The 20465-nt window shown below is 43.4% G+C and overlaps 2 protein-coding genes across 4 annotated transcripts in view; one reads left to right on the forward strand and one right to left on the reverse strand.

The window, feature by feature from the left end:
- The window catches only part of KDM3A (lysine demethylase 3A), a 56447-nt gene extending 47424 nt beyond the window's left edge, over positions 1–9023 (forward strand). For both annotated transcript variants that reach the window (XM_003420422.4, XM_064268813.1), the window contains exons 19-25: positions 1096–1183; positions 2087–2217; positions 5893–6012; positions 6091–6230; positions 7651–7827; positions 7907–8041; positions 8817–9023. In XM_003420422.4, the coding sequence (XP_003420470.2) occupies positions 1096–1183; positions 2087–2217; positions 5893–6012; positions 6091–6230; positions 7651–7827; positions 7907–8041; positions 8817–8897 (872 nt within the window). In that variant the 3' untranslated portion in view covers positions 8898–9023. The remainder of the gene's footprint in view (positions 1–1095; positions 1184–2086; positions 2218–5892; positions 6013–6090; positions 6231–7650; positions 7828–7906; positions 8042–8816) is intronic.
- Positions 9024–11215: 2192 nt separating this feature from the next.
- CHMP3 (charged multivesicular body protein 3) overlaps positions 11216–20465 on the reverse strand; it is a 47432-nt gene continuing 38182 nt past the window's right edge. For both annotated transcript variants that reach the window (XM_064268814.1, XM_064268815.1), the window contains 3 exons: positions 17377–17498; positions 14133–14247; positions 11216–12095 (listed from right to left, as the gene is read on the reverse strand). In XM_064268814.1, the coding sequence (XP_064124884.1) occupies positions 11953–12095; positions 14133–14247; positions 17377–17498 (380 nt within the window). In that variant the 3' untranslated portion in view covers positions 11216–11952. The remainder of the gene's footprint in view (positions 12096–14132; positions 14248–17376; positions 17499–20465) is intronic.

A 20465-nucleotide genomic window follows, 5' to 3' on the forward strand; every position in this document is an offset into this window, starting at 1 on the left:
AAGGCAGCCCCCAAAGTCAACCTTGGCTTGTCTTTTCCAGAATTCTGATTCTGTTGCACACACACCCAGCACACCACCTACTCAGAAATGCTGATGGTGTTCTGAACATACACTGTACCCTGTGTTTTCCTGCCTTTGATGCCTCCTGTAGTGGGCGACTACTTAAACTAGGTGACAGCGCTTGGTTGACTATAAAACGTTATACAAATGTTAGTCCTTGAGTGCACAAATTCTAAAGTCAAATCTGATTTCAGATTTTGATTCTGCCACTTAACAACTGGATGACCTTGGGCATCTGTTGAGTGTCAGTGCCCCCATTCAAAAATAGGAACACTAAATAGAGCCTAATCTCATTGGGACATTGGTTTACTTGTGAGGATTAAATGGTTAAACCATTAGCAGAGATTAGAACACAGCAAGAAATGAAATTTCCAATTCGAGCTCCTTGGTTCTTGGTTCCTTGGCATTACTGGCAGTGGGAACTCAGAAAGCAGTTTTGACTAAAGCCTGTACGTATCATCCGAGAGATGGCGGATGGAGGGGACAGTGTTCCCTGGACAGAACACTGGCTAGTCTCAGTCTCTCCCTGAGCAAAATTGTCATCTCTGTTTCATGCTGGCCTCAGAAAACTGTTTATTAACATCTGTGGGATTTGATTGTTCAAGTGCATCCATGTTGGTCAGTCAGAGCTGTCCACTTCTTCCAGAGCACAGCATAGGAAAAACAGGGTCTGAGAAGGAATGGTATTGAAACACATGTATTTATACCGGGCAAAAGGGAGTGGCTGAAATCTCAGAGAAGAACAGTATCGGTTTAATAAATGTTTAGAAAAGACAGAACCCTAATATGAGTTAATTGATGATGTTTATTTTGCTTCCCCTCTCTGTCTTTTGGATATGAATGGCTTTCTTGGCACTGTAGAAATAAAATGGTTGGCAGTGGGGGGGTGGGGAGGGGTTAATTAAAAAAATTTATGTATGTATCAGGTACATACGTATCAGGTTATGACATTTTTACAGAGGTAAATAAAAGGTATTTTATTGCATTGTTGGGGCATAAAAGGTAAATTTGGCAATTATTTTGGTTACCTTTCAGATCGCTTAAGAAATGAAAAAGAACCAATGGTGTTGAAACTTAAGGACTGGCCACCAGGAGAAGATTTTAGAGATATGATGCCTTCCAGGTAAAATTATGGAGGTGGGAGAGATGATTTCTGTTCTTGACTTGGTAGAATCTTTTTTGAGATGGGAGAAAATAGTTTTCAGGGAAATAGGGAAGTTCACATGGTTTCACCAGCACTTAGTTTTCATTTCTAGCTGTAATTTTTGGAGACAGGTGTTTTTAGATGAGATGAAGAAGTTCTTGACTTTTAGATTTGGCTGAACAATGAAAGCGCCATACATGTTTTCCACTGTAGCTTTTTGCCAAGAAGCTGGCTTGCAAGCACCAATTTAGAGGTAGTAGTCGGACCAAAGGTTCCTAGGTGGTACAAACAGTTTGCTCTCCACTGCTAACCTAAACATTGGTGGTTAGAATGCATCCAACGGTACCACAGAAGAAAAGGCCTAGTGATCTGTTTCCGTTAGGATTATAACCAAGAAAACCTTATGGAGCAGTTCTACTGTGTAACACACGGGATCGCCATGAGTCAGAATCGATTCAACAGCAACTAACAACAGCAGTTGGATCAGACCCGTCAGCTTAGTATAATGTGGTTATGAGTTAGACAATAAAAATCTGAACTGGTAGATACATTTTCCTGATTTGAGCTTGAAACCTTGAAGCCTCAGAACTAATTTATATCTCTGTGTGTCATTTCTTATGACCTGGAATTTATCATTCAGATCTTTTCTCTGAAATATTCCGAATCATTTCAACACATTTGTGTAGTGTAGGAGAGAAAGAAGATGGCTTTGTTCATAACTAGTGTAATTCTAACCTCAAATATTGTTAATGATGGTTACCTTTACCTTCACGATCACAGATACTTTTGCTTGCTCCTCTTGGTATAGAAAGAACAAATCACACCATGATAAACACTAAGAAGGCAAGCTGATTTCACAGCTCCTTGGTTCTCTTGTCCTAGGTTTGATGACCTGATGGCCAACATTCCACTGCCTGAGTACACACGGCGAGATGGCAAACTGAACTTAGCTTCCAGGCTCCCGAACTACTTTGTTCGGCCAGATCTAGGTCCCAAAATGTATAATGCTTACGGTAAGGAGGGAAATGGCTAACTTTAAAAATCATAACCGAAATAAAACAAGTCAAATGTTTAGAAAGTTGATTTTTGAAGAGGGGGAGCTGGAAGACATCCATAATCCTAACACTTAATACCAGAACAGTCTTCAGTTTTGCCTGTTTCATTCCTTGACCACTTATAGGCATGTAGATTTCCTTTCCATAGTTGGCAGTTGTAGGGCATATGCAATTTGATATCTTCCCTTCCTATATCTAATGTATCGTAAAATCTTTGCATGTTGCTGAATAGCCTGGAGTATGATAATTTCTAATGGCAAATCATTGAATGAATGTAGTTTTATTAATGATTTCAACATTGATGGACATTTAGGTCAATGTGCTATATTCCAGTTGTTTTAGCAGCTGCTACAACATAATTATAATGTTCTGCAGTTAGGACTGGAATAAAGTTGGCCATTTCAAAGGATTTACCAGTTTATTATTGAATGCAGTTCCAGTTGTTTGGCTCTTTCAGTGAATTTCAGCTACTGTTTTATACTATTTGACCCCATTTTTCCATTCATTTTAGAAATTACTTCTTTGATTTCATTCCTTCCTCCCATAATTATTTATATGTCTTCTTCTAACTCCGGTCTCTTTAAGACTTAAGGGTGGCAACCTTAAGGGAAGGGGTGAGGTTTTAGGCCCCAGCCCCACAGTCTTCTTGTTATGGAGGAGTCAGCCCAGAGAACCACCAGGAATGAAACTGGGGAACATTCTTGAAAGAAGAGAATTTCCATTGGGAAGCTTCCCACAGTCTAGATGCCCAAGATGGTCCTGCCAGGGTAGGATGAGCAATGTTCTGTGGTAGAAAGGACTTAGCAGGCAGAAGTCCTCTTGTCCTTTGCTTGTCAAGGCTCAATTTACAAAGCTCTGCATATGCAGTAGGTCTGGAGCAATCCTGGCCCACGTTCCGTCTTCCCTTGAGCCCTTTAAAGCCCAATCAAAGCACCTTTAATGGTTGGGATCTCAGGGCACACTCTGTTTACAATGGGGATTTACAATGAGATTATGTAAATGAAAGCATTTTTCCATTAAAACAAATGCATACTGATGAATAACGATTAGTCATACTTTACAGAAATCGTGAAGCTTTATAGAGTAGAAATGGATATCTGAGAAGTTTTCAGAATAAATTGCTTGCTTAGTTTAAATAGTTTGGCAGCAGGTCTTTGCCCCTTAGACACTGATATCAGGCAGTGTCACTCTGTAAAAGCTTTTCCTATGACAAAGTTGTTCTTATCCAGAAATAAACATGTAGGGGTTGAAAATAATGAAAATATTATTTTCAGATACCTCATACCTTATCATGGAGCTGGAGCTGTGGTGGTGTAGTGATTAAGAGCTCAGGATGCTAACCAAAAGATCAGCAGTTCAAACCCCCCAGTCACTCTTTGAAAACCCCATGGGGCAGTTCTACTCTGTCCTATAGGGTTGCTAAGAGTCAGAATTGACTCAGTGGCAATGGTTTATACCTTATCATAAACACTAAAGAATTACCACTTTTCAGAGGTTGTTGGATTGAGCCGAGTCCTCAGTCAAAATAGAATGAAAAGGCTCTTCAGAGAGATCATTTAGTCTAACCTCTCCAGTTCCAGCACCAACCCCAGTTTTACAAATAGGGACCAGGATTTCAGAACAATAGAAAAGACACCTATTCCCAGGATCTCCAAGGGGCAGCTAGTGGCAGGTCAGGGACCAGAACTTGGCTTTCCTGGTTCCTGGGCTAGGACCCATCTCCTACCTCCTCTTATCCCAGGGCCTCCTCTCCCAATAGCACTGCTGTTTCAGGTTATGTTTTCTTCCATAAAAGTCCATGGTATTTTGTTTCAGGATTTTCTATTTTCTGGGGATCCTTTCCCTGTGACCATTATGCTTTTATAATTTTGGTTCCATCTGAATTCAAGCTACCTCACTTTAGAGACTGGTTTTATCAAATGTGCAGAAATCTGTGGCTAAGACTGGATGGATTTAGGGCCGATGGCTGGGTGGGTGTTATTTCCTCATTTCGTGATCTTGTTTTAATCACTTCAGCACTGGCGAAACCAACAAGCAGCCCCTGATGAGGCTTTGAGACCTGTTCTCATTTCCAGGCTCTTAGATCCATCACCTTTCTTCCACCCTTAGCATTCTGAAGTTGTGTTTATCATTCCTTTACATCTAAAACTTACCATATATGTTTATACAACTGAAAAATACTGTTTAGTTTTTAACCTGCTTGTGAGCTTTATCTAAGTAGAAGCAGATGTTTTTGGTATTTATCCATGCTGTCATATATAGCTGCACCCATTTATTTTCCTTCTTCTCCATTGATTGCTTTTTTCTTCTTAAATTTTACCTTTTTATTTTGGAAATATTTTCCAAACTCACTCAAAGCTGAAAAAACTACTCTAGGGACTCTCCATGCCCTCACTGTCCAGTCACAACAGCCATCTATTTTTTGCAAGAATTTTTTCAGGTTGAACCCTCTTCTGTGGGGAGGAGATTAGTCACAGACAGTGAGCACTGGAGGGGACCTTGTGCTCTGGCTCACCACTTATCTCTTAGGGCCAAGCAATATTCCTCTTACACTGAGTATAGAGGCATTTGAGGTCCCAGCTTTATGTGTATGTGGGTGAAGGTGTTCTGCTAAGACTCCCCATCTTGAATTGACTCTGGGGTTTGTCTCTTGCCCCAGAGCCCTTCCTAGGCTGTGAAAACCAACCGGGAGCAGTGTGCCTTCCACAAATCCCAGCTTCAGTTGTTCACTTTACCTCCCTTGTTTCCTGCTTTCTAGTTTTTGACTTTTGAACACTCTTTCTTTTCTTGCTAACACATTGACTCATCTCAGCAGGAACAAAAGTCCTAAAATTGTTGTTAGGTTGTTGGGTGCCATTGAGTTGGCTCCAACTCATAGCAGCCTTATGTTTAACACAATGAAACATTGCCTGGTCCTGTGCCATCCTCACAGTTGTTGCTGTGTTTGAGCCCATTGTTGCAGCCACCACGTCAGTCCATTTCATTGAAGGTCTCCCTCTTTTTCGATGACCTTCTACTTTACCAAGCATGATGTCCTTCTCCAGCGATTAGTCTCTCCTAATGACGTGTCCAAAATAAGTGAGATGAAGTCTAACCATCCTTGCTTCTGAGGAACAGTCAGGCTGTACTTCCTCCAAGACAAATTTGTTCGTTCTTTTGGGAAGTCAGTGGTCTATTCAGTATTCTTCATAAGCACAGTTTGAATGCGTCAATTCTTTGATCTTCCTTTTTCGTTGTCTAGCTTTCGCATGCATAGCATGAAGTGGTTGAAAATATCATGGCTTGCATCAGGTGCAACTTAGTCATCAAAGTGACGTCTTTGCTTTTGAGATTTTAAAACGGTCTTTTGCTGCAGATTTGCCCAGTGCAATGCATCATCTGATTTCTTGATTGCTGCTTCTGTAGACACTGATGGTTGACAACCTGTTTCTTCGCTGTTTATCATATAATTAGATATTTGACAGATTTTTTCAAAGTGAAAAACATAAAAGAACTATAAAATATTGTTCTTTTACTTCTACATGATTAGAGAAGAGTTTTTAAAATTTTGTGACCAGGTATCTCCTAGGGAGTAGAAAAGACTGTGGTAGCCTTTGTTGTGTTGAGTAAATTAAAGGCATTTTCTTTTTGCAGGATTAATTACTGCAGAAGATCGGAAATATGGAACAACAAATCTTCACTTAGATGTATCTGATGCAGCTAATGTCATGGTCTATGTGGGAATTCCCAAAGGACAGTGTGACCAGGAAGAAGGTAGGGGGCTGAGTATGGAAGTGGGGCTTACCTCTGAGCTAGGGACCACAGTCTGATACTTGCTTTCCCTTATTCTAGAAGTCCTTAAAACTATCCAAGATGGAGATTCTGATGAGCTCACAATAAAGCGATTTATTGAAGGAAAAGAGAAGCCAGGAGCCCTCTGGCACATATATGCTGCTAAAGACACAGAGAAGATACGGGAATTCCTTAAGAAGGTATGCTGTTGACCCTTACAGCATGTGAGAAGAGACCTCTGATTTGGGGATTTGTGTATTTTTAAAAAATCTTGCTGAATGGCTTTGTCTTGTGACTTTGGGGTTGTTTATTACCTTTAAGCATGTTATAATGTCATAACCATTTTTGTTTTGAATTCCTAGTTGGCGAGACTTGCTGCTCCTCTTACAGCGTTAAGTTCTAAGGGAGCAAGTTCAGTGTATCTCCATATTCACGATGGATACACAGATGTGGATGACACTCAGGTTTTGAGAAAAGTCTAGAGACTAGCAATGTTATACAGTACTACCTATTGTGAACTGATGGGATTGCTGGGGAATTGTCACCACCTCGAAGTTAAATCTGTACACATCAGATTGGATAGGCCAAAAGTGGTTGCCAAGGAACAGGTTTTCTAAATGGTTAGGCTCAGACCTCTGGAAAGAGGGGGGCTTGTCAGTTTCCTATTATAGTGCATTTGGAGGCTTTTGTGCTCTGCCTTCAAGTTGGTCCCTCTGGCCATCTCATAGCACCTGTTTGCTTTTATTGCCTTGAAAATCTAAGCACTTCAGAAGTTCATCTATCAAGCTTTGGCCCTGGGTGGCCGTGTTTGAGCTACTAAGGTCCCTAGATTTTGCCTGTTCTCACTTAGAGGTAAGTTAGGGAGGCTTCAGGCCCTATTTGTGGCCATTATCTTGTGGAGGGTCATTGGGAAGGTACTCGGCCGTTGTTTTGAAGATATTGATTTCCCCTGTAGTTGGTAGTCATTCAGCAGGGGTTCTGTGTGGAGGTTGTAGGCAACTAGAAAGATGGGGTACATTCCATTTTTAACCTTTTCACCATTGAAGCTGCGGGGTGCAACCCAGATGTCCTCGTCTGATACTCTTCAGTCTAAGGACTGGGTGTGAAGTCCCTACCCAGTGTTCATTTGAATCAAGGTGCTTCTTGGTAAAGATCAGTTGAGTCTTCCAGAAAACTTGGTCACCATATTGTTCCTTTGAGAGTGTTATCCTCAGTCTGTGCTTTGCCAGATACTGGTCTAGAATAAACAAGGCTCTCCTTTAAAGTTTAATCTATATCTATCTTTGGGACTATTTGTGGCTTAGACTGATAAAGTAATATATAGGTTTTAACTAACTGCAGAACAAGTTTATATCTAAGATTGAGCCTACTTTCAAAAGTCTAGTTCAAAATACTGTCCAAATACAGCATTTACAAACATATGCACAGACCGCTAGTCACAGTTTGGGAAGCCACATTTTCAGTTCTTTTCTGTTGGTTCAGTCAGCTGTTTTTGATCACTACTTGTGTTTTCCTGCCAACAGAGGTACTTAAGTGGAAGAACGCTCGACATTTACTGACCTACCAACACTGTTCACTTACCATGTTATTCAGTTCCATAATATTTTGAATGTATTCTAGGTATCAGAAGAGCAAGGTCAAGAAAACCCAGCAGACCATGATCCTATTCATGATCAGAGCTGGTATTTAGACCGATCACTAAGAAAGCGTCTTCATCAAGAATATGGAGTTCAAGGCTGGGCTATTGTACAGTTTCTTGGGGATGTCGTATTTATCCCAGCAGGAGCTCCACATCAGGCAAGAACGTTACTTTATTCTTTATTCTCTTTATGCTGTGAATTTTTGAGTGTTACTGATGCGCTTCGTTTTTTTCCAGGTCCATAACTTATATAGCTGTATCAAAGTGGCTGAAGATTTTGTTTCTCCAGAGCATGTTAAACACTGCTTCTGGCTTACTCAGGAATTCCGCTATCTGTCACAGACTCATACCAATCATGAAGATAAACTACAGGTAAAAATAGCACAGGTCCCTAGCATCCTCTGACTCTGCATGAGGGCACATTAAGGGACAGACCTTATACAGGTCCGTGAACTTGGCCATACTGCATTAGATACAGTGAGGCAACGTACTGGGTTCGTTTCCAGTTCCACGGTCTACTTAAGTGAAAGAATAGACCTTGAGGAAATCTCACCTTGTTTTGGTATTGCTTAGACTCTTTAAAGGACTGTCCTGACTAGAAAGGCTTTTGTACTAACAATGAGATCTAACTTTCGACCTTGGCTCAGCTGCAGTCAGGGGTCTTGAACAAAGCACTTGACCTTAGTGCTGTGGTGTTCTCATCAACCACAGGTAGAGGAGAAAAGAATCTCGGATTGAAGGAGTCTGACAGGGTATTATTTTGAAAAGACTTTTAATGGTAAATTATAAAACATTTAATTTCCTATTTGGAAAATTAGAGGGATATATAAACTCTGAAAAGAATAAGGCTGTTCCTGGGACTTGCCCCTCCCTGCACTCGCCGGCTATGGGAGGAGGCCATCTGGCAGCAAAGCCTGGCGAGGGGCGAAAACGAGCTTTTACATTCTTCAGAGGCATGGATTTAAAATGTTGGAAATACTGACCTGAAGGAGCTCAGAGACCTGTCCGGTACTGACATTTTGTGATGAATTTCAAGTTTAAAATTCTAATCGAGAGGAGTAATAAAATTAGCAGGGTGGGAAGCTTATTCTTGGTGACAGATTTTAAATCTAAAGGTGAAACGGCCATGTTGTCTCTGTTATTTTAGGTGAAGAATGTCATCTACCATGCAGTGAAGGACGCAGTTGCTATGCTGAAAGCCAGCGAAGCCAGTTTTGGCAAACCCTGAGGGTCCCGGAGACGCCTTGGCCCCCGCAGGATGGAAGGGAATGACTGGCAGCTGTTCAAACTCTTCAGGCAGGATTCCTGTGGACTTTGAGATTCATGTTACCTCATCTTCTTTTTTAAACTGTGCCCGAGTTGTGAGGGTACTCTGTCTAATGTATATTTCTAGTGTTTACAGACACTAAATGTGTATATGTAGTAACTATTTACAGAACATGCATCCTTAAACTGTGACTTCTCACCTAGGGCAGGACTTTAACCACGCTGTAAAAACGAAACCCTCATCAGCTCTGAAACAATACCTGCAGTTACTCCCCAGCTGTTTGGTCGGGCAGGTTAGTCAAAGTGGGTCTGTAACTATTAGGAGTCGCTCTGTGCAGCTTGTTTGGGTTGTACTGTTTCGTGTCTGTCTGAGCACCCCTCCCCCGCCCCGTAGGGTTGAGAAGAGCAATGGCGGAAGATGCAGTTCTTACTGTGTGGCATAGGACTGGTATTAAATAGCAGAGATCAACTACTGTACAATTCTTGGGATTAACCATCTGTAGTTAAATGGAGTTTTAATTTAAATAAAGCTTTGCTAATTTTAAGTGTTAAGCATTTTCCATTAAAGTATTCATGTAATATTCTGGCTCAGCTCATTGGCATCTGGTTGTGAACTCAACTTCCCTTGGATCTAGCATTACAGGTGTAAGAGGTTGCTTAGGGAATTTTCCTAAAAGCAAAGGAATCAGATGCTACACAAGAAACCACACGCTTTAAGGTGACAGAGAAGAGGACATCAGGCTGTCACCTGGAAGGGCCCATGGTCTAGCAGGGCAGCCAGGGAAACAAGCAGAAGATAGTGTAATGCACACACAGGCAGAACCTGGCAAGGACGCCTCTGAGAGGTAGAATAGAAACAGAAACACGTACAGAGCAGCTCCATACGTCATCACCAAGTGAATACCTGTGTGTCCACCATCCAGTGAGAGAAATAACTGCCTGCATCCTGACAACCGCCACTGTACCCTCTCCACTGACTCGCTCCTTTCTCCCCAAAGGTAACCACTATTCTGATTTCCTACACTATAGTTCTGTTTTTGAACTTTATAGAAGTGGAATAATACATACATTTTTGTGCCCTTCTGTCTTTCATGTTGTTGTATGTTTCCACTGTGGAGTATTCCATTATGTGACTAGTCCAAAATTTATCCTTTGTATTTTTGATGAACGTTTGGATTCTTCTCACATACCGCTATGAACATTTTATCTCTTGATGCAGCCAGTCCTACATGAGATCATTTTATCTGGATGGCTGAAAGAGAGGGTGTCTTTATCTGTCCTGACTGTCCAGTCACCCACCTGGATAAAGTATGATTATCCACATAAGAACAGAAATGCTCGGGGATTAAGAGCATCCCTCAATCCCAACATGGTTCTGTCAGGAAACTAGCTGGATAAATGTGATCCTGCGGCTAAAGCCTGAGATGAAATCAAGAGTAAGAGGAGGGTCCTCTGTATTCCAGATGGCTGCTTTGTATGACGGGACTTCCACGACATCAGGATTTCTCTACACAATCTACAAAAGTCAACCCATGACAAAGGGCTGGGTGTTTTTCCTGCCTGGTGAGTTCAGTGCACACAGGACTTGGACCACAGGGTTTTAGCTTTGAACCCCACCTTTGCCGTTTCTTATGATTTAGGTATGTCCCAGCTGAGCTGTTTATATCTGTGAAGATTGAATCATATCACTTAGGTCAAAGAGCTTTGTAAATTGTCAAACACATAAATACAAGTTGCTACTGTTGAATTATTGATAAATGCATTTTAAGAATGCCCCAGATGTGGGAGAACTGGTTATGATGGATGACCACACCTTACCTCTCAGCGGTCAGCTCCTGGCTTTGAGAATGCACTGGTGGGTAGGCCCCTATCCCACGTGTTCAAGACAACCAGCTGAAAGCAGTTTAGGTAGTCAGGGTGAAAGGGTCCTAATCCCACAGCTAGCTTCTCTGGGCACTACTTGTAATAGGAAGGGATGGTAGTTAGCTGCAAAGACACACACACATACCAGGATATAATACACAATACAACCATCCAGCTAGCAGGACCAGGGGCACTATCCCCGAGCACCCTTTTTGGTTAAAAAGATGAGAAAACACAGAAGCACGGCTCCCTCGCCATGTCTGTGATTTCTAGGGGAGCAGCATCCAAAGAGCAGAGCCCCTTCCCCTGAGCTTCAGGTCCCATACTCCTGGTGATTATTTAGCACATCCTCTTTCCAAGGCCAAAAGTCTGGAACAGCAAACACCTCAAAAGTTCACTGCACGTGACAACCTATAATAAGACCAAGTGTTAAAGCAGAAATTTATTAAAATCCATTTACATAGTGTTTACAGACCAAAAAAAAAAAAATTGTAGAGTCCTCAGCATTCAGGCAATCAACTCTATTCTCAGAAGTACTTTATGAGAAGACAGAATTCTTTGCCCTCCTCCTAATAAGATACTTTCGTTTATACCCCTGAAAATGATGCATTTAATTACACCACCTCTCATAAGAACAATCCCTTTGATACCTAACACAGCCCCTAAGACCTCTGCACAGAATGAAGCGATACAGGCAGTCCCCCAGGTCATGAATGAGATCTGTTCCTAAGTCTGTCTTTAAGTCGAATTTGTAGGTAAGTCAGAACAGGTACGTACTGTTCTTAGCACAGTTAGTCAAATGTTTGTCTCAGTATATAGTATGTATTTTACCTTTCTATGCACATAAAACACTTAAGAAATGCTTCTTGAGCCTCACAAAGTAGTACGAGCACTCATGATGACAAACCATTGTATTTAACTCAAATCTTTAATACAATAGGCTTTATGGCAGTCTACTCTTCGGTAGGAGTTGTCCGTAAATTGGACGTTCTTAACCTGGGGAGTCACTGTATCAGCAGAGAACCTTCCAGAAAGCAATGCCTCATGACAGGGTGTAGTGCAAGAGATGCAGAACATGGCGGCTGCCTTGAAGGAGTGTGCATGCACCCAGCAGGAGAGCCACGGCAAGAGCTCGAGTGCACAGCTAGGTGCCCCTAGCTGCGGAGTGTGGCCAGCCGGGACTGCATGGCCTCCAGGGCCTCTTCCTCCTCCTCATCTTCTGAGGCAGCCATTGCTCCTGGAGGTTCAGGCTCCGGAAGGGCGTCGGTCACTTTACTGGGTGCTTTGCCCAAGGCCCCTGAAGAGAAATTGCAAACAAATTAGCTTTAAAGAAGTGGTCCCTCATCCTCCCTGCCTTTCACAACGGGACTAATCTGACAAGAGACAGAAAAGGGCTGCTTTGGTGGAGTTTTGCTCACTCTGACAAATGGGCAAACACTAGCTTGTAATGATTAGTCGTAAGGATTTTAAGAATCTTGGTTTTGAAACTCCAGATCTAAATTCCTAAACACTACTAAAAATTTAATTTTCAAGATTCATGAAGATGTTAAATCTTCTGAGTAAAACTAAATTGTTTCTAGATTTTCACATTTTTTTTTCCTAAAGTAACTACCACATTTTACGCTAATAACACGTGTCTTCTGCATTTGTTTGCTGACCGCACCTTTCCCCTCAAAAGCACCGTCATGCCAATCCTCTTTCACATGTTGCTGTTTAAAAAAAAAAAAACATAGTGCGCTTACAAAAATAGTTTGCAGCGGGTGGATACAGCTGGCAAACAAATGCAAAAAGCGTGCGTTATTTGTTTAAAAATACTGTAACTACTCTTCCCCAACCATTTGTTGTTAGTTGCTGTTGAGTTGATTCTGGCTCATGGTGACCCCATGTGTGCAGAGTAAAACTGTGCTTCCTAGGGTTTTCAAGGCTGTGAGCTTTCAGAAGTATACTGCCAGGCCTGTCTTATGTGTCTGGGTGGGTTCCAACCATTAGACTTTGGCTAGGGGTCAAGTGCTTAACCATCTGTGCCACCCAGGGACTCCTCCCCAACTAAAAAATTTAATCCCACCAAATATATTTTTATTAAACATAAAATTCAGGAAATCCAGAAGTAGAAATAAATTTTCAAAACTCACTCAGCAATAACTACTATTGCCATTTTTATTTATCCCCTTTCCGGACTTTTTCTATAGACATGATTTTTTTAATGAAAAGACACAAATTTCTGTAACAAGGCTTTTTTCGCAAAATGTGTTGTGAACATCTTTCCATGTCAACGAATATATTTTCGTATCATCTATCATAGCCATATAGCCATTGTGATGGTCAATTTTTTATGTCTAGGCTATGGCTCCCAGTGATCTGGCCAAACACTAGACTAGCTGCTGTTCCACGATGTAATCTAATCAATCGATCAGTTGAGAAAAGAGTTTCCTTAGGTATGTCCTGTCCTCAGGCTATAAACAGACATTTTGGCAGAACTTGTCTTTTTCTCCACTTTGCATTCTTTCCATCACCTGACCTACGGATCTCGAAATGCAAGCCTGCACAAGTCTTTAGCACGCCACCTATCTCTGGATTTAGGACTTGCCAGGCCACCACAATCCTGTGAGCCAATCCCTTGAAGTCAATCAATCAATCTCCCCCCACCCCTATATATACCAAAACCAAACTGTTGCCACTGAGTCAATTCTGACTCACAGCAACCCTGTACTACAGAGTAGAACTGCCCCATAGGGTTTCCAGGGAGTGGCTGGTGGGTTCGCACTGCCAACCTTTAGGTTAGCAGCTGAGCTCTTAACCACTGCGCCACCAGGGCTCCTCCTCGCCCTATATATGTATGTATTTCTCAGTGGTTCTGTTCCTCTAGAGAAGCTTAAGACAAGTATTCCATTAAAATAGACACAACACAATTGATTCAATCAAAATTCAAATTATTAGGCGTTTAGTTTGTTGCAAGTTTTTCAATATTATAAACAAAGGTACTATGGACTTCCTTGAGTTAAATGTTTCAGCACACCCTGGAAGTGGATCTGCTACGCCGAGGGCTTCTGATGGGTGTTGCCAAACTGCTTTCAAGAAACTGAACCAATGTAAACTCCCAACAACAGTATATGAGCATAAATACCTTCCATTAAAAACTCTAGGAACTTAAAAAATTGGGTTTTTCAAACGATGGTTATAGATATCATGCTTATTTTTCACAAAATGACTTGTATAATCTAAAATGAAACATGCCTGACTAAGGAGCTGTGGCCTAAAGAAAAGCTGCCAGGTGACTCGTGAACACAGGAGGAATGGCCATGAGAGGAAGGAAGGTGGAGGAGAAGCCTCATACCTGCTGTAATTTCAAACAGAATCTTGTCAATTTCCATTTCCACCTCTTCTTCCATTTCTTCCTGATCGTCCATGCTTTCGAAAGTGTCCTCTAACATCTCTTCTATGATCCCAGCCTAAACACAGAATAAGCTGTCACTCCCCCTATGTTAAATCTGTGCCCAGCAGACACCTCTAAGGGACCAGCACTGACCACGCTGTAGTCTCCCGCTCCACATTCGGTCCATCCTTTTTAGGGCTGACACACAGGCAGCAGGGCCAGAGAAACAATGCACGCTGTCCTCTTTGCACAGAGGCAAACGGGCCAAAGGGAGACGGCTCTCCAAGTTTTGCACCAAGGTTGGGGAGGGCCACTGCTGGCTAGCAGCAGAGCTTCCCGACGTAACCCAGCCTATAATGTCAGGCAGCACTTGGGGAACTTGCTGACAGATGAATCTTGGGAAGCAACTGCCCTGAAGTTGCAGATATAATCTGTGACTGCAGGAGCTGAAACGTGGTGTGAAAGTTGGTTGTAGCCACAGTAGGCACTGTGATAACAAATGCTGTCGGCAGAGCGGGCCCCGTGGAATCCCGAGAAATGCCTGAAGAGGACTCTAGCATACCCAGATTCCAGCTGCTGGCAGCCACCAGGACTGGCACCAGGCATCGGGCCTGGGGAAGGCCAGAAGCAAGGCTCTCATCCCAGAACCATCTGATAAACCTGCTGATCCCTGAGGTGGTTTCTCAGGTACCGTGGTGTGTGGAAAGGAATGCTTAGGGTCAATCCAGTGGGTCTGGCAAGGACCACTCAATTCACCAATTATCCACTCCTGGGTAAACTAGTAAGACTGTTTCTGGACCTACCACAGTAACGGTTGCTCTACAGGAAGCCCTGTGCCTGGTGGCCTACCGTCGCCAGCCGGCCAGATCTCAAGGCAGCATAGCACTACTGAGAGCACGAGAGAACTGGTCTCCTGCACAGCCCAAGACTCCAGGCCCTGGGGTCTTCCCTCTTAGGGGTTTCCTTAGCTCCCAGACAAGGCTCTACTGGCTATTTTTTGTTTGGCTCTTTTTGAAGTAAAGGAGAACTGCACCCTCCAATGTCAAAAGGAGGGCTACTCACATCCCTGGGCAGAGAGGTAGGAAGTGGCTGCTGAGTGGCTCTCGTGGAAGGACGAGGGAAAGCACAGGTTCAGGCCTCTGAGGCCGCCAGGAGAGGAAAGTCCTGACTGCTTTGCCACCAGCAAGAAACGAACCCCTTGCTCTCTACCTGCAGGTCCTGCTGAGTTGGGAGCAGAAGGTCACATGTGGCAGCTCCTCCCCCGCCCCCCAGCACTGGGCCAGGGTACAGCTCCCATTGCCCATGCAGATGAATTCAATTTAAAGCAACCTGTCTATGCTGCCTGCCTTTCTTCTTCCAGACCACTGGATTCTTAATGACATGCACCTAGCTAGTACTACATTCTGCCCATCTCAGCTCACTTTCCTCCCAAGCCTGAACATGAACAAATAACAAATTCACATGCCTGGGCACCCAGGTGGAGCCCTCCGGTCTGGCTGAATGGAAGACATCTCAGTGCTGGGGGCTATTGTAAAAGAGGTTCAGTAAGGACTTACTAATTGGTTGAAAGTGGCCTACCAGGATCCTGACAGTAATAGGCCTCCACATCCTGGAGGGGGAAGTTGTCATTCATTTGTTCATTCACTCAATCAGCAACCATTCATCAGATACCTCCCCTGTGCCAGCAGTGGGAATAAATGAGGTGACTAAGACCAGGTCCCTGGCCTCCAGGAGCTGGGCCCCCATGGGGGCTTCAATACATACCTGGGGATGCATCATAAGATGCATTTGATAAATACCTACCACATGCAAGCCTTCTTCTAAATCTATATTACTTTCAGTATTCAAACAAAAAAAACGTGAAAAAAAACCCCGATTCTAAAAAAAGGTTTCCCTTCAGATCCTGGTAGTTATATAAATGAGAACGAGCAGGCGTGAAGTCACTCCTTACTCAGCTCTAGGGGATGGTCAGTCAATCGCCAGCTCGGGGACAAGAAATCAACACATCATTTTTAAGGGACACACCCTTCTGACCTGGTTCCCTCCACACGTCCACCACCCAAGGACTTCTCATCCAAAGACCTGGGCCCTGGGCTTTTTATGATGATTTTCTTTTCCATCAACTTCTCCAGCCCCTCTTCCGCATGAACCATAGCCCCGTATGTAATTCAAGTTATAAATGGAATTCTAGGAGAGAGGGAGGCAATTTCTGCACACAAGCTATGAAAATTTATAGTGTACAATCCCGGTTCTTGGGCCACAGGTCTGAAGCACAAAAGGGCACCTTCATGAGGTATTTCCTCGGCGGCAGCACAGACGATCAGGTCAGACATCTCTGCTCAACCCTAGACGGGTCACTACCTATGCAACCTGAGGCAAGTCACCTAGCAGCTCTAAGACCTAGTTTCCTCCTGTGTAAAATGGTGGTTTAAGAGTACCTACCCCAGGGCTGCTGGGAGGACTCAACAGGACAGTGTGATGCACCCTTAGCCACTAGGGGGCAGGAGCTCAGCAACAATGTCCTCCTTGGCCCTCTCCCTGTCCAAGGGCCACTAGTGCCGGCCCTCATCCTGGGGTGGCAGGTATTTGTATATTTTCTATTTTGTTCCTAGTTGCCTCTTTTTTAGTCTAGAACAGGGGTTAGCCTGGGCCGAATCCAGTCTGATGCCTGTTTTTTTTTAAATAAAGTTTTATTGGAACACAGCCATGCCCATTTGTCTACATATTCTCTATGGCTGCTTTCAAGCTACAAAGTAGTTCCAGGAAATGTATGGCCCACAACACATAAAACATGTTTATTACCTAGCCCTTTACAGAAGAAGTTTGTCAGCCTTGGGTTTAGAACAACCTGCCTTGAAGCTTCATGACAGCCCCCCTGGAGCAGCCAGAGGAACCAGGCTTCATTCTGTCTTCCCTACTCAGGCTGCAGTTTGCAAACTCCACCTCTCTGGACCCCGAACAGCTGCTCCCTGGATCCCCCACCTCCCCTAAGGCTCTGGGTATACTTTTCTTGCTTCTTCTAAGGAACACTCTGGCAATTTGACCAGGCCGTACTTAGCTCAGGTGGTTTCAACAAGTGTTCACAGGTGCCTCTCTGTCCTCAGAATAATTTCTAGCAGCAATGGTCTGTCCATGCCCACCCACCCTCATGCTGCTAGTGACCCTCTGTGGTTTGGAAGGGGAAGCAGGGCCAGCCCCAGGTCACCTTCATCATCTCCTTGGACAGCTCCCGCATGGTGGCCTGGATTTCTGGGATCTTCACGAGACTCTGCATGGCTCTCATCACTTCTGTGCTCTTCTGCAGGGAGCCAGCCACTCGAAGAACCGCTGAAACGGAAAAGGTGGAAACCAGATTGGACAGCCCAACAAGATGCAGGATAGAATAAAGAGGCAGACAGCCAAATGAGGACCCATTCCAATAAAAGGGAGCAGGAGTAGGGACTCTAAGTTTTTTATGTATCTTCAGAACACATTACTCTGCTAGGTAACCAAGAAACTGACTTTTCTAAATTGTCTGCTACCTTTACTAGTGGCATGAATTCTCAACACACACACCAACAGGCTGAGCTGGGGAGTGGCCTGAAGGCCTGTGGCTGACTTTTAAGGAGAAATACCACCCTCCAGTGACCATGACACCAAGAGAAGTCAGGAATGGGAGAGAGAGCTCTGGACCTTGTCAGGGCCATAGTGGAAAACAGAAGGCTTTACGCTGCCCAAACCATGTTGCCCATAAGCCAACCTATGGAGAGTGGCCAATCTATGGTCCTCAGCAAAGTGAGAGAAACCAGCCTGTGCAGAGTGGCCGATACATGGTCCTCAGCAAAGTGAGAGAAACAAGCCTGTGCAGAGCGGCCAATCCAGGGACCTCAGCAAAGTGAGAGAAACCAGCCTGTGCAGAGTGGCCGATCCATGGTCCTCAGCAAAGTGAGAGAAACCAGCCTGTGGAGAATGGCAAATCCAGGGTCCTCAGCAAAGTGACGGAAATCAGCCCGTGGAGAGTGGCCGATCCAGGGACCTCAGCAAAGTGAGAGAAACCACCCTGTGGAGAGTGGCCGACCCACGGTCCTCAGCAAAGTGAGAGAAACCAGCCCGTGGAGAGTGGCCGATCCAGGGTCCTCAGCAAGGTGAGAGAAACAAGCCTGTGGAGAGTGGCCGATCCAGGGTCGTCAGCAAAGTGAGAGAAACCAGCCTGTGGAGAGTGGCCAACCCAGGGACCTCAGCAAAGTGAGAGAAACCAGCCTATGGAGAGTGGCTGATCCAGGGTCCTCAGCAAAGTGAAAGAAACCAGCCTGTGGAGAGTGGCCAATCCATGGTCCTCAGCAAAGTGAGAGAAACCAGCCTGTGGAGAGTGGTTATTCTGTGGTCCTCAGCAAAATGAGAGAAATCTATGGATAGTGACTGTTCTGTGGTCCTCAGCAAAATGGAAGAAGTCAGGTTAAGACATAATGACTCTATGTGTGTGTCCATGTAAGGTGGTTAATGGTTCCTTGCTAGGGAAATACTGTCATCTAAGATCCTACCTTTAGATGAAGTCATGGTAGCAGCAGATGATATTTTTTCCCCTAATGCCTTCAACATCTCAAAATGAAGAGTTGGCAACTCCTCAAATCTGTTTTGAAATTTCATGAGGCTTAAAGTTCTAAGAGCCGTTCTACACCATGCTATTTGCCAACACTGGCAAGCAGGCTTCCTCCAGTCCTGTAGTGCCTGGCCAAGCTGGGAGTCACTACAGTTTTGTCTCAGTCTGAATCTAGAACTCTAAGAAGCTTTCATATTTGCAGGAAAACAATCAGCAAGGAGACAAGAATGACCAGGGAGATGTGTCTCACACACATAGTATCCTGTGATTGTTCTAAGGGGTGAGGAAGACCCTCAATGAGATGGGTTGACACAGTGGCTGCAACAATGAGCTCAAACACAGCAACAACTGTGAGGATGGCATAGAACCGGGCATGGTTTCATTCTATGAGTTGGAACTGACTTGACAGCACCTAACAACTCGCTTTGCCAGTAACTAACTGCATAGAAGTTCTAGAATTATTTTTCATATGGCTGTTTCTTATCCACTAAAAAAAAAAAAGGTAAGGAATATTATGAAACATAGCTCAGGAAAGTCATTTCTGTGGGAAGCAAAGCTAATGTGGGTCAAAATGTGGCTTCCCGATGATTCTGGCTTCCTATAGGACTCGATGGCACTGGGTTTTTCTGGGTATAGGGATAAACATCAAAACCAAATCTACTGCCATCGAGTCGATTCCGACTCATAGTGAGCCTATAGGACAGAGCAGGACTGCCCCATAGGGTTTCCAAAGAGCTGCTGGTGGATTTGAACTGCTCACCTCTTCCTCTTGGTTACCAGCCGAGTCCATATATTTATAGCTGAGTAAAATCAGTATCCATGTAAATAACAACTAAAATAAATATTTAAAAAAATTTAATTTGTTAAGGAGGTAGATATTTTCCCTTCTTTAAAAATTTCAAGTAACGTGTTTTGTTTGTGCAGGGGAAAACATTTTATCGTAAAAAGACAACTGTGCACTACGGAACTTAACATTTGTTAAAAGTTTTGAAGGAAAAAATTTGGAAACCATTGAATACATTCCACCATGAAATATGCACACGTTTTCTAAGACTACTTATATATAAGCCTCAGAGAAACTGAATTTTAATTATGTATGTGCTAGGTCACAGTTAAACGTTTCTCCAAATAAAGGGGGAAAGTCTGTTCCTATTTGTTTAAGAATCTGGGCTTGGACTTATAAACTTGGGTAGTAAATATATATATACACGCGCGCACACACACGCACGCGCGCCAAAATAACACACTGTTAGACTAAAAACAGCAAACTGCAGAAGAGCTCAGATGGTGCTCTGACAGTAGTTCCTGGTAGATAAGTTGGCTGAGGCCAAGACAAAAGAACTGCTAACATTTACTTTAATTTTATAAAGTGAAACCTGTGAGAGCCGGAACTTGACAGGCCTGCCTTGTTTTTCTGGGTCTCGTAAGTTTTCCGCCTTTGGCAGGGTATAGTCTTAACCACTTTTCTATCACTCGTTTTAGTGGAAATTATTTGAGTTTCCCTTCTCTAGGATTCCGAATTACACAGGTTCTGGCTTTCGCAGGCTTTACTGTTTTTTTTTTTTTTTTCCTTCTACAATAAGCTTGTATCACTTGTAAATTAAAAATACTAAAAGAATTATGAAAAATGTGCTTTGATTCTACAAGTAGGTTTAAATTTCACAAATGTTGTACTTTATCTCAAAGATCCACTTCTTGCAAACTCATTTTCAAGC

The sequence above is a fragment of the Loxodonta africana genome, chromosome 15, assembly GCF_030014295.1.
Source record: "Loxodonta africana isolate mLoxAfr1 chromosome 15, mLoxAfr1.hap2, whole genome shotgun sequence".
NCBI lineage: Eukaryota > Metazoa > Chordata > Mammalia > Proboscidea > Elephantidae > Loxodonta > Loxodonta africana.